Source organism: Cryptomeria japonica, chromosome 4 (genome assembly GCF_030272615.1).
Source record: "Cryptomeria japonica chromosome 4, Sugi_1.0, whole genome shotgun sequence".
Classification (NCBI taxonomy): domain Eukaryota; kingdom Viridiplantae; phylum Streptophyta; class Pinopsida; order Cupressales; family Cupressaceae; genus Cryptomeria; species Cryptomeria japonica.
In genome coordinates this window covers 6,715,847-6,735,437 of record NC_081408.1, presented here as the reverse complement: position 1 = coordinate 6,735,437, position 19,591 = coordinate 6,715,847, and the positions used below count along the sequence as shown (strand labels likewise).

Genomic DNA, 19,591 nt, shown 5'->3' with positions numbered 1-19,591 from the left:
AGATGAAAATGTTACTTCTCTTCCTTCTGATAGTGAATATGAATTTGTTGATATTGATAACCATTTATCTAACAAATTTTCTAAAGCACTTATCCTAGCTCCTAGACAAGAACAACGTGGCTTGGAACATGAACATAGCCCTTGTTTGGATCCTATGATAGCTCCATCTGCTGTGTTGGATGTTCCTCCTCTAGCGTGTTCCCTGCCTTCCTGAAATATTGATCAGCAAGATCGGGGGGTGGATGACGTGCTAGACTAGTTCATTAGCATAGCAAACTCTCTCCTCCTCTCTTTTGTTACTTCTTCTATGTGTTATTCTCATTCTTCTATTTATTGTCCTTAGTGTTGTCTACTTGAGGATGATGCAAAGCATTGAGATCTCTTTTGGTCTCTCTATGTTGACTCAAAAGACACATGTGTTCCCTTCTTCTAGGTGACCTTCCTTGATTGGGGAATGAAGAACAATTATGCATACATACATATGATATACATGAATTAGCATACAACATACTGACCCCGAGGAAAGCGAAGTCACCTCGTGATTTGTGTTTTGTGTTTATTATCCTTGGGTTTATCTCACACTTGGGGGCTAAATCTTTGTGATAATGTGCTCCTTTCCTTTCTCATTTCTTATGTGTATCACTACCTTAAAGAAATCACCCCCGATGAGGTGTGTGCGATTGCTTTAACGTAGGGGGGCATACACCCTGTTCATATCTCTTCAAGATACTTGAAAATTTCTTAGCGAACTTTGCTTTTCTTTGAAAATTTTTGGTATTTTTCTTACATGACTCATAGTGAAGGAACCTTACTATTGATAGTCATGGTTCTTCCTCGTGATCTTCCCTTTTGCTTTATCGAAGTCGTAAGATCCTTAGTCCACTGGGGGCTTGGCGTATCTTGCCTCCTTGACGTAGTGAAAGTCTTTCAATGTTGTTTCCTTGTACTTTACCGGTAGTATGGGCGTACGCTTATACTCCAGCTAAAGTGGGGGCTAAATGTAGCATCCTAAAATTGTGACACTTGCAATTTTGACTGCATTTGGGTCTTCACGATGGTGACGCAACACTGAACCTGAATGGAGACCCCGAAACTTGTTTATGACATCAAAAACTGCATTTTTCAGCACCCTGGCCTGATCCTCCTTGCACCCTGCTGTCCTGGGAGGTGGGACCATGGTGCCCAGTGCCCTGGTCCTTTAGGACCATGGCGCCCAGCGCCCTGGTCCCCCAGGACCATGGCGCCTAGCGCCATGGTCCCTGGCCCTATTTTGGGCCCGGTCTCTTATGGGGCTTCGGGTCTTTAAGTTTGCAAATTGGAAAATAAGGTTTCTAAGTCGGCCTAAGGTCGGAAAAATCAGTCTTTCAACCCTAGTTGACAAGTATATAAACTACATTTCCTCTCCCATTTTGAGGAGGAAGGACATATGTGTACAAGAGGCAGAAGCGCTAGGCAAACATTCAAACATTCAAGCATTCAAGCATTCCTTCATTCTAAGTCTCCATTCAAGGCTAAGTGTTGCATTCAAGACAAGGATTCAACCATTGAAGAGGAGATCACATACAACATACAACATCATTACACCTTAGCATGTAAGAATACAAACATTCTTACAACAAGGTATCAGTACTTGTTTACATTACAAACATTTACATTTACAACATTCTCATTTCTTGGTTAATTCCAAAACCGGGGTTTGACCTAAAGGAAAACCCCTAATCCCTAACCCCCCAATCATCCTCTCTTTTCTGTGTGTAGGTTGAAGGTACGTGGCTGTAATTGAAGATCTGGAATCCTTGTGCAGAGACGAACAGATCCCCCTTCGTTTCGCGGATTTTTCGGAGGACCGTGTGCACGCTGGGCACCATCGTCCCGTCAACTTTCGCTCAAATTTGCAGGACAACACCGTCTCAACATTTTATTGCTAATTCCAGGTCTGTAGCTTCATCCCATATTCCTATCTCTGTTTATAAGCGAATCTTTCTTACTTTACATGCACTCCTAGTTCAATCCTTCTATCTACATTCTTTACAAAAGAGGGTAGCCTTGCTGTCTTAACCCTTGAAACTCATTTAGAATCCAATCTTGCATTGTGTGGGATTGGATCTTGTGGGTTTCAACCCCTCTTTTGAATGTAAAGTCTCTCCTAAGTGAAAACCGTCAATCCTAGTGACCTCCTTTCTCCTTGGAGTGGGGGGAATACCTAGGGTTCGATTTTCCGCTTTACAGTATAATATGATATTGTATATATAATATGTGCATATACATATATTATATAATATATATATATATAATAATATATAATATATTAAGTATATATATACACACATATGTGTGTATGTATGTGTATTGTCTCCCTCTCTCCCTCTCAAGCCCATACATGGTGCCTCTCTCTCTCTCTCTCCGTCCCTCCCTCCGTCCCTCCCTCCCTCTCTCTCTCTCTCTCTCTCTCTTGCTCTCCCTCTCTCTCCCTCTCTCCCCTTCTCCCTTCCTCCCTTCCTCCCTTCCTCCATACCCCATCCCTCTCTCTCTTCTTCTCTCCCTTCCCACTCTTTCACTCTCCTTACCCCCTTTATCTCCCTTACTTTATATTGTTGTATTGCAATTAGGTCTGCCATGTAGTGGTCACCATTTGGATGAACAGTAGACCTAATAATCCCAAGGTCCACAGTTTGAGCTTGAGAGGCTATGATTTCCTTGATAAACTTAGCATTTGACTCAGTGTACAAAACCCATTGTGCATCATTCCTCCACCACACTCCTCCTGTGGTGGGGTTTGGGCAATCTTTGGTAATACACATTTTTTCTTCCTAATTTTCTCCCCTGCAATTCTTAGAATACAAAGTGGTTTCCAAACTCATGGTCTAGGTAGCAATTTATAACCATACCAAGGAAATCAATTCCATTGCATTTAACTATATTATTAGCTTATGCAGTAAGATTGATGTGATATGATACAATTTAATTGATCTCTCTCTCTCTCTCTCTCTCTCTCTCTCTTCTTCTTCTTCTTCTTCTTCTCTCCCTCCCCACTCTTTCTCTCTCCCTACCCCCTTTATCTCCCTTAGTTTATATTGTTGTATTGTAATTAGGTCTTCCATGTAATGGTCACCATTTGGATGAACAGTAGACCTAATAATCCCAAGGTCCATAGTTTGAGCTCGAGAGGCTTTGGGAAATAATCCCCCCCTCTCCCTCTCTCCCCCCCTCTCTCCCTCTCTTTCTCTCCCTCTCTCTCTCTCTCTCTCCCTCTTTGTTTATCTCTCTCCCTCTATCCCTCTCCCTCTCTCCCTCTCTCCCTCCCTCTCTGTCTCCCTCTGTCTCCTTCCATCCCCCCCTCTCTCTCTCTCTCCCTCTTTCTCTCTCTCTCTCCCTCCCTCTCTCTGCCCCTCCCCCCCCCTCTCTCTCTCTCTCCCTCCAACTCCCTCCCCCTCCCCCCTCTCTCTCTCTCCCTCCCCCTCCCCCCCCCTCTCTCTCTCTATCTCCCTCTGTCTCTCTATCTCTGTCTGTCTGTCTGTCTATCTGTTTGTCTATCTATCTGTCTATCTGTCTCTCTCTCTCTCTCCCTGTTACTCTCTCTCTCCCCCTCCCTCTCCCTCTCTTTCTCTTTCTCTCCCTCTCCCTCTCCCTCTCTCTCCCTCCCCCTCCCCCTCTCCCTCCCTCCCTTTTTCTTCACATTTTATTTACTAAAAATAGTGCATACAGGGTATTGAGCCTATTAGTTCGTTGTCCTTCCATAACATTTTTAAGGCCTAGGAGCACGCACATAGTATTTATGAGTTCTAAGCATGTATAGGGTGCCAAAAAATATTGTTGTGCTTGCAAACATTTTAGGGACTAACAACGCATATGCGGTACTTAGACATAGTTTTAGTTCCCAAGAGCCTCAATGACCTCAAAAGAATTTTTTGAGGTCGTTGAAGGCCCCACTACAACCGTGTCTACACTTTTATCATTATTTTATACATAGAAGTAAGTGAATTTTATGTTTTTTCATGATTTCAAATGATTGAATTGTTGTTCTTATTAGTTTTGTCAATGTTATTGTGATTGTTTAATATTTGATTCAAAAAATTACTTTTATTTACATATATATGTAATATGATTCTATTTAGGAGAACTGATATCAACCATGGGAAAGAAGAAGCAAGGAATGATGGAACAACGAGAGGCTGAAAAGGAAAGACAAAGGCAACATATGCATAAATTACATGACGTAAGAACAATGGGACAAGAAGGTATGTCATCCTCAACATCTCAATTTGATTTACCAAATGAAAATAATGCACCTAATGCAATTGAAGAAGAGATAATTGATTTACGGTATGAGCCTAATGCAATTGAAGAAGAGACATCATTGAATAATCAATTAAATGATGAACATACACCTCCACACAATGCATCGATGTTAACACCTCCTCGAATCATTCCTAGGAAACCAAAGTATCTAATTGACATTTATGAGAATATATTGAAGCCAATGCCAGATAAAATGAATGAATGAACTTGTAGGAGAATAGTTAAAAGAATATGGCAAAACTATTTTTAAAACTTAAATCAAACTGCAAGATGTCAATTAATTGTTCAAATGATTAAAAATTTGAATTTTAGATAGACAATGAAAATTCATTTGACGAGGTATCATGGTAGACCTCATAACAAGATTTTATGGAAATTTCATGAATCTGACCATAAGACAATACTTGACACAATACGGGTTATTGTTGATCCTGAAGGCTCATTTGATTGATTCTACGGTTCAGAGTAGAATGATTTTGAGAATTTTGTATATATCATTTTTTTATATTCATTTTTTGTATATATAAATGCCCATGAGCTAATTTGCACATGTTTAGGGGCATAATTTTGTATATTTAAATGATAATGAGATGATTTGTACATATTTAGATGCCAAATTTTGTATATTAAAATGGCGACAATCTGAATCGCACATATTGTAATGCCAAATTTTGTATAAAAGCCCATGAGATGATTTGTAGGACATTTTTTTGTATATTAAAATAGCCAAGAGCTGATTTGACCATATTTAGAGGCAAATTTTTGAATATGTGACAATGTTTTGTGACTATTTTTTGTGTCTATGTTTTGTGACTATGTTTTGAATTTATGTGATATGATAAGATCAATCATGACCATTATTGATAAGGTCAATCATGAGAATTCTTGATTCTTGTATAATCATGGAGAATTATTTGAGTCATTATTGGGTCATAGGAGTTGTAGATTGAGTCTAGATACAATTTGAGCAAAAAATGTCATTATTGTCAAAAAAGTTGTCAAACAACTTCTACATCACGTCGATAGGGTATGGCTCTCGACGTTTCGATGCTTTGGGATGCACAAGAGAAGCATACCTAGCTTAAACCTATCCACTTGGACGCGTTCATGATGTTGGTTTGTGCACAGGATGGATGAAATCAATTCTAGCCTATCTTGCAACTTTGCATTGCATGCAACTGATGGTTTTTGTAGTAGGCAAAAAATTGCTACCAATTGAAAATGGCTCCGAGTCATTAGAAACTAAGATAAGACATTGTAGAGGAGCCTCACATGACCCCACATATTCAAACAGATCGATGATATGTGTCCTGGATTGGAAGAAATAGTCCGTCAAAGTTTGACATTTTTTTGGACATAGGGCACTTGAGAGATCACGCCGATTGGGTATGACTCTCGATGTTCTGATGCTTTGGGATGCATGAGAGGAGCATGCCTAACAAACACCTTCCCACCCAGACATGCTCGTGACGTCGGTTTGTGCATAGGATGAACCAAATCAATTCTAGCCTATCTTGTAACTTTGCATTGCATGCAACTGACGATTTTTGTAGCAAGCGAAAAAATGCTACCAATTGAAAATGGCTCCGAGTCATCAAAAACCTAGATAGGCCATTATAGAGGAGCCTCACATGACCCCACAGGTTCAAACAGATTGATCATATGTGTCATGGATTGGAAGAAACAATCCTTCAAAGTTTGATAATTTTTTGGATTCAGGGCACTTGAGAGATTGCATCAGTAGGGTATGACTCTCGATGTTTTGGCACTTTGGAATGCATGAGAGGAGAATGCCTAGCATAAAAATGCCCACCCAAAACACTCATGACATCAGTTTGTGCGTAGGATGAACCAAATCAATTCTAGCCTATGTTGCAACTTTGCATTGCATGCAATTGACGATTTTTGCAGCAGGCGGAAAAAATGCTACCAATTGAAAATGGCTCCTAGTCGTAAGAAAATGAGATAGGCCATTGTGGAGGAGCCTCACGCAACCCCATAGGTTCAAACAGATCGATCATATATGTCTTAGATTGGAAGAAATACTTCGTCAAAGTTTGATAATTTTTTGGACTTAGGGCACTTGAGAAATCATGTCAGTATGGTATGACTCTCGATGTTCTGATGCTTTGGGATGTATGAGAGGAGAATTCTTAGCATAGACCTGCCCACCCATATGCACTCATGATGTCGGTTTGTGCACAAGATGAACCAAATCAATTCTAGCCTATCTTGCAACTTTGCATTCCATGCAACTGACGATTTTTGTAGCAGGCGAAAAAATGCTACCAATTGAAAATGTCTTCGAGTCATCAGAAACTGAGATAGGCCATTGTAAAGGAGCCTCACGCGACCCCACAGATTCAAACAAATCAATCATATGTGTCTTCTATTGGAAAAAATAGTTCGTCAAAGTTTGATAATTTTTTGGACTCAGGGCACTTGAGAGATCATGCCGGTAGGGTATGACTCTCGATGTTCCGACGCTTTGGGATGGACAAGAAGAGAACACCTAGTGTATACCTACCCACTCAAATGCACTCATGATGTCGGTTTGTGCATAGGATGAACCAGATCAATTCTAGCCTATCTTGCAACTTTGCATCACATACAACTGACGGTTTTTGCAGCAGGCAAAAAAATGCTACCAATTGAAAATGACTTTGATTCATTAGAAACCAAGATAGAGAATTGTAGAGAAGCCTCACATGACCCCACAGGTTCAAACAGATCGATCATATGTGTCATGGATTGGAAGAAACAATTTGTCAAAGTTTGATAGTTTTTTAGACTCATGGCACTTGAGAGATCGTGTCGGTAGGGTATGATTGTCAACGTTCCAGTGCTTTGGGATGCATGAGAGGAGCATGTCTAGCGTAAAAATGCCTAGTTGGACACACTCAGACACACTCATGATGTCAATTTGTGCACAGGATGAATTGAATCAATTCTAGCCTATCTTGCAACTTTGAATTGCATGCAACTGACGATTTTTGTAGCGAGTGAAAAATTGCTACCAATTGAAAATGGCTCCGAGTCGTCAGAAACTGAGATAATTCATTGTAGAGGAGCCTCACACAACCCCACAGGTTCAAACAAATCGTTCATATGTGTCCTAGATTGGAATAAATAGTTCGTCAAAGTTTGACAATTTTTTGGACTCAGAGCACTTGAGAGATCGCACCGGTAGGGTATGTCTCTCAACGTTCCGTTGCTTTGGGATGCATGAGAGGAGAATGCCTAGCATAAACCTACCCACCCAGATGCACTCATGGTGTTGGTTTGTGAACACGACGAACATAATTAATTTGTGCCTATCTTGCAACTTTGACAACTTTGACAACAACTGAGCAACTTTTACATCTTTTATCCAAATGAAGCCAAACTTTGACAACTTTGACAATTTTGACGACAATTGAACAAATTTGACAACAATTGAGCAACTTTTACATCATTGATCCGAATGACCCCAAACACGAGAACCAAAATTTGTCCGTTGCGAGCATAAGGGTGCTCTTGCACCACACACATATTGTTGTTTATATTCATATTGTCTATTTTTGTTGTTTATATTCATATTGTTGATTACATAGGCAAATATTCATTTAAATTTATAAAAGGGCAGCCACCAAATACAACGAATACACAATAATGAACTGAATACAAGGAGTTTTGTAGGGTTAATTCAACATTTTAGAAATTTTATCAAATCATATTCCATGATTGCAATGTTTATATCATAGATTTTTGTTGTTTATATTCATATTGTTGATTAAATAGGCAAATGATCAATTAACTTTATAAAAGGACAGCCACGAAATACAATGAATACACAATAATGAACTCAATGCACATTTATTGGATCAAATATCAACATTTATATATATATTAAAAAAAACATGTCTGCCAAGTCAATACAAGTATTACAAAAATGTGGCATATGCCATGTCCAAATCGATATACAATAAAAATGCAGAATATGTCTACATGTATTGGTTATTCTATGACCACAACTAACACTATATGATCCTAAACTTGTGGTGGATCATCAAAATTAAGCCTCTTCGATGCAGTATGTGACTCTGTAGATGGCTGCAACACCACAATTCAAAAGCCAAGTTAGAATTCTTTTGTAGAAAATAGTTCACAATTAACAACATAACTATGCATTTAACTATAATTTCTTTGCAATTTAAATGCAGATTACCTCATTGGATGATCTCAGATCTAATGTCTTCGCTCTCCTCTCCTTGTCAGTCTTAGGATTTTTCTTAAAGACAAACTTAAAAGGATCCACATTATGGCCGAACCGCAAAGGGGGCTATTGTAGATTAAATGTACAAATAATACAATATACTAACATAAATACATCAAAAACACTTAAAAGCTATAATATAGAGAACAATGACATACCGATGCCTGAGATGCTTCTCCAATGGACTGAGGATAGCTCACCATCGATGGAGAAACTATCGCTATTACCTATACAAAAAATGATCAAAGATTAAATACAATTATTAAAATGATAAGTATTGTAGGTTAAAAAAAATTAATGTAATATATCAAACAAAAGTGTACCGGATCCTGAGATCCTTCTCCAATGCACAGAGGAGGGCTCGCCATTGATGAAGCAGCTATGGGTATTTCTTGTATGAAAAATTATAAGATTATAATTTATAATTTATCACAAGTTCACATGTACATGTGCATATAATCATGAAATCAAGAAAATAAAGTAGAGATACATTCCTCTGTCCTCTCTCGATCCTCAGGCAAATCAGGTGCAATCAACAAATCTACATAGCTCAATGACCAATGTACATGTAAAATAGACAAAAAACACTAATCAATCTACAAATTCCAACTAAGACAATTTCAACATTTTCAAACAATTGTACAACTAAAAATGTGTTCAATTACCTTCTTCCCATGTTTTGGCATCTTCAAGGAATTCTTTTGATTAGGACAAGGCCTAGACGCGGAGGGGGTACCCTAAAAAAACAAAATTAACTTGAGATATTAGTACAGATAATATATTAAACATAATTTTAAAAATCTAAAATGAAATGGCTTGCATATTCCATCAAAACAATACATAAAAAAGGGTGTACAAAATATGATACTGTATAGCCTTGTAGGCCAAAATCGATCGCTGAGAGAATGATGTCATGAATCTGGGACATTTGGTCCCCTGTAAACACTTACAAACCAAAAATTGGACCAAGCATTAAAGATAGTTAGTATATCTTGTATTTTGTTTTAAATTCAAAGTGTACTATTCTATTTTAACATGTTACAAAATTTATACCTCAGGCGTTGAAGTTGCAACTGTAGTAACTGCGGGAGGAGTATGGGATACCTCTGCTACATCTTGAAATGCATATTATTTATATAAATTTAAATCAATATATAAATGAAAATTTATTTATGTAATTACAAATTTAAAGTGACTGATAAATAAAATGCTATGAATTCAAATCAACACACCTGTGTCTGTGGCTGATGGCCAAACAACATGTCCATCAACTCATCTGTTAGCGCCACATCCTCAGCCATGCGGGTCTGACATCTACTCCCGCAAATCATGCACGAATGAGATGTGGATCCATCTGCAGTGGCCTCGTCATCTGTCCTTGTGCATATCCTGGAGCAACTGACACACACATGCTGAATGAGCTCTCTGTTGCCACCTAGAGCAACTAATGGATCATCACCCAGCACAAGAGGGTGTGCTAGCTGTATCCCATGCTGGATTATGGCACAAGTTAATGTTCTGGCTGCCTGAAGAGTTTGTAGCTCCATCGACTCTTTCAGCTCTACTGGGACAACTTGATGCACCTTGGGTTTGGGTACTAGGGGGCAGTGACTCTCTGAGGCTAATCACCTATGGGCTCCAAGTCTATCTTGGACAGAGCCACCACCTCTACCATAAAACTCTTTCATGTCAAAATAGTTTGGCCACACATTGAGAACAAAATCACAGTATAGTTTTCTCAAAAAATACAATGGCAGGTCTCATAATTATTACAAGGTGGATCATCAAATACCATCCACAACCTCTGCCAAAAAAGATTCTTCATCTACATAATGGTACACCAATGTATGAGAAACCTTTTTGTATTAAGAGGTAATGACTAGCCAGTTTTAGGATCAACAAAAAAGGCACACATTTTTTTGTTACTAATATTTTTGTTTTTCGCTCCCTCATATGATAACCCACTAGCATGGTATTGATGACACATATCCCTATAGTTTTCCTATTTTGTAATTTGTGTGGAAACGACTGTGGCACCACTAGCTAATTTTCTAAGCTAGTGGCGAGGGATTTATGATGCTCAAGCTCAAATGTTTTCAATTTATTAATCAGTCTATTTATTTTAGACTTGTTTTGCCCTAACTGATTAATCAATTGCTCTTGTGTATTAGGTGTACGATCAAAAACAGAACCTGGAGGTGTATCTTGTTGGTTTTGTTTGGGGTTTTCAGGAGGTGCATCTTGTTGTTGTTGTGGATTATTAGAATCTAGTTTTTGAAACAAAAAATTAAAAAACTTAATCAAAATAAACGAAATTAAATTCAAAACGTAAAAAAATTGAATAAACTAAAAAGAAAAACAAAAATTAAGCAAAACTAACCTTGAACCATAGTGTTTGGTGAAGAAATGTGGGAGCCCGTTCGCGGTTTCGTGGGGAAAATGAAGAAAAAAAGGCTGCGGTCGTGGGGAAAATAAGACCCAGTTGTTTTTAAAAAAACTTTTTTTGACAGGTACCGTGTATGCGGTCACTTTCCTAAAAACATTGCATATGCGATATCTTTGCTTTAGGCTTGGGGACACCAGACCTAAGTGGGTACGCGGTGATTTCAAATTTTAATACCGCGTATGCATTGCTTGTTTTTTCATTTTTTTTTTAAGGTGGTGTCCACTTTTCTGACCACCATCTTTGTGCACATACCCAGATGTCCATGCGGCGCACTAGTGTCCAGACGAATCATGCTAAGTAATGATAAGTGGCAGGAGAAACACGCGGCTAACATGAAACAGAAGTTGAAGGATAGCTGCTGAAGGGTACCTTGAGCATCCTAAGAGGGAAAAGGATGATGCAAGAGCTGAAATGAGCCTACCGAAATGCTAGGGGAATGGACACTAAAGTGTTTGCAAAAGTGGAGGTGGAATTACAAAGGGGTATGCAATTTTCAACCCTACATATAGAAATTCCTCCCTATCAAAGATGAAATTGTCCATACAAGTTTCATGGACATGAGCAGTGCATCAGATTAGAAGAGGACAACTCAGGTTACCATCTGCTCTCGAAGGTGAAATTTTTGAAGGAAGTATTATAGAGAAGGATTTGGGTGAGCGTGATTGTGAGCCGCCACTGCCAAAAAGAGTACCCTTATTTAACATCTCTATGAAGTTGCACAACCTTCCTCCATCTCACTATTATTTTATATTTAAAATGAGTTTTTTATTATAGTTAAAATTATGGCTACATTCTAGTGGTTATTATAAAATAAATTTTATAAACTGTAAAAAATATAATTTAAAAATAATTCAATTCTTTATTATAATTATTTAAATTAGACAAACTAATTGAAGTGTTATTGGGCGAAGTTTAATGATATTTGACTCAGTCAAAGGATGTTATTTAATATAGATGTAGGATTTAATTTAGATGTATGTCCCTTCATAATATTGTAATCTACTATAGAAAAACATAGATGCCCATATCTATAAAATCTAATTGTTTCATTAAAAAAAAAAAAAAAATCTTTAAATTGACAAATTCATATTATTAAAACAAAAGATTTTTAAATGTTTGCTATCACATATAGGTTCAAAATATGAAGATCAAGAGTATATTTTAAGACTTATATAAAATTTTTAAAATAAAAATAAAGTAAAAATTTATCTAAAAAGTAGGCCATTCGTTTATTGGTCAATTAGGAAAGTTCTAATTTAGAGAAGTCAGTTGACCATTAAATATCAAATAGTCTAAAGTTAAAGATTCTAATTCATAAATGTCATTGACCATTAAATATCAGAGTTCAAAAGTTATTAAGATTGTTAGTTTTACTTAACATCATTAAATCTAATGATCAAATAGTCAATGGATCAATAGTAATTTTATATCTTATCTACATCAGAAAAAGCCAAAATAATCATTCTTTAACACTGCTTTATCAAAATTTAACAATATAAATTTTTACATAATTAAATAATAATCCCAACAATTTAACAGTACAGAGCAAGCCAAAGAAGTTGAGAGGATTCATAATAACTACCAGGGATGGATGATTCAAATATCAACAGGCTACAGAAATTATGGAAATGTTTATCAGGAAAAATACAACATATCATGTTAAATGGATTTTTTTTGCACTTTCAGGTTGAGAAATAGACAGAAACCATCATCTGTATTCTATTTTCAAGCAATATAAATTTTTATCAATAGAGCATTTTTGGATTCTATTGTGTGAAAAATTTTAACAACTCCGCGATCCATCATCTCTTGATAATTATATGATGAATTGTGAAAATCTCTTAAAACTGACTATAAATTTTGTATCTAATTGCGAGATTTTGAATAAGTTAAATGCATCACAGGTCATATATATTGTTAACTATAATTTGTAATATGAAGTAACCAAATCATGCATAGAGCTGGCTAAGTGGCAAGGTGAAGTGATTACCACAACGATAATCTCTCCACAGTAGCAATACAGCAGCCAAAAAAAAGCCTTTTCATGTGGCCCAAGAAAGCTGTTTGAAGGATCTATTGAAAAACCCTCATCAAGGAAAAAAAGAGGCAGAAAAACAGTCTGGTTATGTAGGAACCAGAACATGGTTATCTTCATGTATCATAAAACTCTTGATTGAAAACAGAGCTGCAGAAACTAATAACCCAACACATAAAGATATTCCTAAAATTAATTCAAATCTTTCTCTTGCCTTGCCCCGATTGCTGCATACAGATGATAAGCTGAACTGACCCATCTTCATTGACCACCGATAGGCAGAGCTTTTGTCTTCCTTTATCATTTTTTCACAGTTTTCAATTAGTACAAGTTCTTCCAATTCAGCTTCAGCCTGGCCATTGCTTGACAAATTCTCATGCCTCTCTGTGTCTTTCAAATCTGTATAATAGCTTTTGTCTTCCTCAATCATTTTTTCACAGTCCCCAGCTGGTATAACTTCTTCCAAATCAGCTTCAGCCTCACCATTGCTTGACAATTTCTCCTCCATCTCTGTGTCTACAGAATCAGTATAACAGCTTTCGTCTTCCTTGATCATCTTTTCACAGTTTCCAATTGGTACAACTTCTTTCAATTCAGCTTCTGCCTGGCCATTGCTTGACAAATTCTCATCCCTCTCCGTGTCTTCCAATTCAGTATAACAGCTTTTGTGTTCCTGAATAAATTTTTCACAGTTCCCAATTGGTACAACTTCTTCCAATTCAGCTTCAGCCTGGCCATCGCTTGACAATTTCTCATGCCTCTCTGTGTCTTCCTTAATCATTTTTTTACAGTTCTCAATTGATACAACTTCCAATTCAGCTTCAACCTGGCCGTTGCTTGACAAATTCTCACGCCTCTCTGTGTCTTCCTCAATCATTTTTTCAGAATTCCCAATTGGTACAATTTCTTCCAGTTCAACTTCAGCCTGGCCGTTGCTTGGCAAATTCTCAGGCCTCTCCGTGTCTTCTAAATCAGTAAAAGAGCTTTTGTCTTCCTCAATCATTTTTTCACACTTCCCAGCTGGTACAACTTCTTCAATTTCAGCTCCAGCCTGGCCGCTGCTTGACAAATTTTCATTTTGATGCATCTCTGTGTCTTCCAAACCAGTACAACAGCTTTTGTCTTCCTTTATCATCTTTTCACAGTTCCCAAGTGGTACAACTGCTTCCAATTCAGCTTCAGCCTGGCCAATGCTTGACAATTTCTCATGTTCCTTTGTGCCGTTCAAATCAGTATAACAACTTTCATCTTCCTTGATCATCTTTTCACAGTTCCCGGTTGGTACAACCGCTTCCAATTCATTCTCCTCTGTGTCTTTCAAATCAGTATAACAGCTTTTGTCTTCCTTGATCATCTTTTCACAGTTCCCAGTTGGTACAACCGCTTCCAATTCATGCTCCTCTGTGTCTTTCAAATCAGTATAACAACTTTTGTCTTCCTTGATCATCTTTTCACAGTTCCCAGTTGGTACATCCGCTTCCAATTCAGCTTCAGCCTGGCCATTGCCTGACAATTTCTCATGCTCCTCCGTGTCTTCCAAACCAATATAACAGCTTTTGTCTTCCTCGATCATCTTTTCACAGTTCTCAGTTGATACAACTTCTTCCAATTCAGTTTCAACCTGGCCATTGCTTGCCAATTTCTCATGTTCCTCTATGTCTTCCAAATCAGTATAACAGATTCTGTCTTCCTTGATCATTTTTTCACAGTTCCCAGTGGGTACAACTTCTTCCAATTCAGCTTCAGTGTGGCCCTCGCTTGACAATTTCTCATGCTCCTCTGTGTCTTTCAAATTAGTACAACAGCTTTTGTCTTCCTTCCCAGTGGATAAAACTTCTTCCAGTTCAGCTTCAGCCTGGCCGTTGCTTGACAATTTCTCATGCCTCTCTGTGCCCTCCAAATCAGTATAACAACTTTTGTCTTCCTTGATCATTTGTTCACAGGTCCCAGTTGGTACAACTTCTTCCAATTCAGCTTCAGTCTGACAATTGCTTGACAATTTCTCATGCATCTCTGTGTCTACAAAATCAGTATAACAGCTTTTGTCTTCCTTGATCGTTTTTTCACAGTTCCCAATTGGTACAACTTCTTTCAATTCAGCTTTAGCCTGGCTGTTGCTTGACAATTTCTCATGCCTCTCTGTGTCTTCCAAATCTGTATAACAGCTTTTGTCTTCCCTGATAATTTTTTCACAGTTTCCTGTTGATACAATTTCTTCCAATTCAGCTTTAACCTGGCCGTTGCTTGACAATTTCTCATGCCTTTCTGTGTCTTCCAAATCAATATAACAGCTTTTCTTTTCCTTGATCATTTTCTCACAGTTCCCAGTGGATACAACTTTTTCCAATTCAGCTTCAGCCTGGCCGTTGCTTGACAATTTTTCATGCCTCTCCGTATCTTCCAAATCAGAATAACAACTTTTGTCTTCCTTAATCATTTTTTCACAGTTCTCAGCTAGTACAACTTTTTCCAATTCAGCTTCAGCCTGGCCGTTGATTGACAATTTCTCCTGCCTCTCTATATCTTTCAATTCAGTATGACACCGCTTTTCAATGCTTTCCGTATTGACAGAAGAAACTGATACAATTTCTTCACTTCTCTCAACCTCTGATGATCTGTAAGCATGGCTTCTGCTCAGAAAATTTTCACTGCCCCACAAAAGTCCTAGCCCCTCCACTATAATTTCTCCTTTCAGGTCCACTATAATATCCTTCCCATTTGTATATACTGGTACAATAATATTCCCTTGAATTTCATCAGCAGCAATAGGGTTATTCCTGATGCTCCACTCTGTATTAAACCCTGAAACTGGTTTCGGATCAGAATCTTTGTATCCTTCTGTTGCTTCTTGTTCATTAGAGCCTGTAGACTCCTCCTCCTCAGAAGAAAGATCAACACTGCTACATATCCTTTCTTCAACTTGAAAACATTGATTCTCTAAAACCAATTTTGCTCTGTGAATGGTTTCTGCAACCACTTTTCTCACACAAGGCATTTTATCCTCCCTTTGTCTCTCCAAAACTCCAATTATTTCTTGAAGCTCAAAGGCATTGGAAATTTTAACAAAACCATTGATCATCTGCACAGAACACAACCTCTGCTGCCAATTATGTACACTACCCTTATCAAGTATCTCAGCAACTGCCTTCAACAGAGTACCCACATGGGGTTTTAAACTCAAACCATTCTTTTTGGCAAGGGAGCATATCAGCTGCATATGACCCACTGCTTGTGAACCCTTGATTAACAATCCTCTGGTTGCTTGCAAACATGCTTGGTTCACCAAATCTTGAGAGGCATATTTCCAGCTGGTTGTCTCCACCAGAGCATGCAAGCACCTTGGTGCTTCTCCCACTTTTTCCAACAGAGGGCTACACAAATCCTTCACTATTTGTTGGCAGTAAACAGCATGCGTCTTCTGGAGATTGTTTCTTTGAGGACCTTTATCCCCACATAAACAGGCAGCATGATGATTACAACTTGCAGGCTCTTTAATCTCTTCCATCAATACATGCTCTCTGCTCTCAGATGTACAGATGACATAATTGGCAATAGAACGAACAAGCTTCACACAAGCTTGCTGTAGACCAGTATTGAATCCCACCAAATTGAGTGCAGTTCTAAGCATGCAAATTATGATCCCTAGTTGACATACCAGACTTGCTCCATGCCTTTTAACAGCTTGCTCATACAGAGATATGGCATTAATATGAGAAGTTATGGAAGTTGGCTTAGATTTATGAAGAAACTGAGAAACCTGCTTGAGAAAATTGGGTACTTCACTCCCATCCAATTGTTGAACATGCTTAGTCAGAGCATTCATGGCTATGTGCCTTCTGTGTGCATCCTCCATGCTTAAATTTCTGAGCTCCTGCTTCACAGAATATTCACTCAGCTTCTTACCAGTCGCCATTTCTGTTCTCAATTGGTGGGCTAGGTTTGCATTCTCCTTCATTGGGTTTCTTCTAGTTCAAGGATTTGAGAGAAGACAAAACCATAAACCATGACGGATTGGGGAATTTCTTGAGTACCCAAGATGAAAAGTAAAGTGGAAGATTTGTGAAGAAAACAAATTAGTTGGTATCCCAGAAAATACACGTGGATTGAGTGGATTGTGAGTCAGTATACTAATGGAGGGTTTGTAATTGAGAAAATGAGTGAAAAGATCGACTCTGAAATTGAGGCCAGTCAAATTTCAACGGCGTACGTGGGGTGATTGAGAAGGTTCTCTAAACATATTTTAATGGTCATTTATTTTTTTACGTAAGCTAACTTTTTTTTTTTAAATGAAAGCAGAAAAAAAACCTAGTTTTTATCATTTAAACATAGATATATTCTGGTAGTAATGGTTATTCTTCATATCGAAAATACAAATTTACATAATGCAATAGCTGATTTTTAGCATTTTTACAGTATTGGGAAGACAGATTAAGAGGATAGAACCGTAAAATCATAAAATCGCATAAAAATTCGTTATGATTTACAGATTTTGTGATTTTGATCAGATGTTTTATATGGAGAATAGACAGGTCCATATTTTGATAGGGTAAAATTTTATGAAAATTGTGATTTAATTATTAAATAATCAATGATTTTATATTTCTTTCCTTTTCAAAATCTGATAGATTTAATTTAAATATATTATTACTATTTTAAACAAGTTTATAGTCAATATATTTATATTACAAATCTAGAAGATTTATAAACCTTTCAATTTATTACGTTTAACTGTTATATACTTGAAATAGTTTATCTATTTTAACTCTGTCTTATCTTTAATGAAAAAAAAATCTATAAAATCTTTCTCTCACATTATATTTAACTAATACATCATTAAAAATAGCTTATCTATTTTTAAAAATCTTATCTCTTATAATAGAATATAAACAAATAATCTTTAATAAATTCTTTATAAACCATTTTGCAATTTTTTATTTTTCAAAAGATTAAAAGATTTATTAAATTATTTGAGATCCAACTTAATAGACTTTTTATAAATTAAATTGTGATAAGTTCTTGCCCACTCTTGATTTTAATAATTACCATCAACTTTAAATAAGTAAAGGATTCCCCATAAAAATATAGTGCACTTTATCATTTAGTCATGCTCGTGCTTTCCTTCGTCACATTCACTTGGCTATCATATATTTTAATATATATTTATTTTCTCTCTTCAAACCAGAAAAGTAATGGAGCTTTGTTTTATTCATTAAAGAATTGCTATGGACTTTAGAAGTGGCTTTATTTCTCTTCAATTATTAATACTTTAGTAATAAATTCTTTATAAGAAATATATTTTTATATTAAATTTAGTTTATCAATTTATTTTGGTTTATATTTATTATTATTCATCTTCAAATTTTAGCTCTAAATTTTAAATTTTTTATTATTATCTTAAATAAAATTTGTGGGCTTGAGTTGGCATATGTTTTTTCTACATATTTAGATTTGAGCTTAAGCTACCTTTTTCCTATCGATTATTGCAATTCACTAACACACATTTAAATGTATTTGTGTGTTATGTTGTATTAAAAATGACATTGGGCACACTCATTTCAAATTGTATCAAGGAATAATAGAAACATCTACACTATGAGAGCATTGGACTATCATCTCTAGATATCATAATTATATTGTCAACTTGCATCATCATCCTAGACATATTGCAATCTTGTATGTTGACTTCAATTTTTATTTATCATTGTTAAATTAGTCCACCTAGGGGGTTGGTGGAAAGAGAACAAATCTTTTCCTAGTTCAAGTCGTCGAATAGTGTTTATCCATACAACCCCACACATGACAAGTCAAGGTGCATCTTTAATGGTTTTTAACTTTCTACTAGTTTATTTATATAGGTCAAGTTCATTTCTACATGCCAAGTCACTTTTGCGAATGCAAAGTTTAGCTTTTTTAGCACAAATTTGAACCAAAGAGATACATTCATTTTCTATATTCTATGGTGTTTGCTTGTCTAGACCTTTATTTTTCATAACACTAGCAATTTTTTTCCTAAAATATGCAGTGGTATATTCCTATATATAAATTTTGAGCTAAATATTGCATTTAATTGACTTAAATTTTACGAATAGTTATGCATTTATTGTTCTTGCACAAGCTTTGGAAAATCCTATTATTTTGGTTGTGTACCATACACAATCAATTTGATTGTGGATATATTATTTCTTCAAGATTTTTAGATTGAATTTGACCTAGTACATTGTTCTTTCTGAAGATGACATTGAATTTATGGCTAGATTTTCCTAGGAATGAAATGTATTCATAATGGAGATTCATTTTAGAAGTTGGAAAGCTAAAATTGTTTCTTTGATTGCTCATATTTTTGTCAATTCTAATTTTAATAGTAACACCAAATCGTTGATGGTGTCTTAGAATGTTCTTGTGCAAATTCAACTTCATGCCCACAAAGTGGCCTTGGATGTGATACAACTCCAAAATCTTTTGGATAATAGCATAGGAATGCCCCTTGCACTATACCTAGGTTGCCATCCTCCTATTCCTTGTGTGCTAGATCCCCCTATTGGGGCCAAGAAATGGA

The 19,591-nt window shown here is 36.7% G+C and overlaps 1 protein-coding gene across 1 annotated transcript; it reads right to left on the bottom strand.

Moving 5' to 3' along the window:
• Positions 1–12,936: 12,936 nt before the first annotated feature.
• LOC131050038 (uncharacterized) lies at positions 12,937–17,109 on the bottom strand. Its single transcript, XM_057984168.2, has one exon. It carries the CDS (start codon positions 16,988–16,990, stop codon positions 13,124–13,126), a length of 3,867 nt encoding a protein of 1,288 aa, XP_057840151.1. The 5' UTR covers positions 16,991–17,109; the 3' UTR covers positions 12,937–13,123.
• Positions 17,110–19,591: the final 2,482 nt, after the last annotated feature.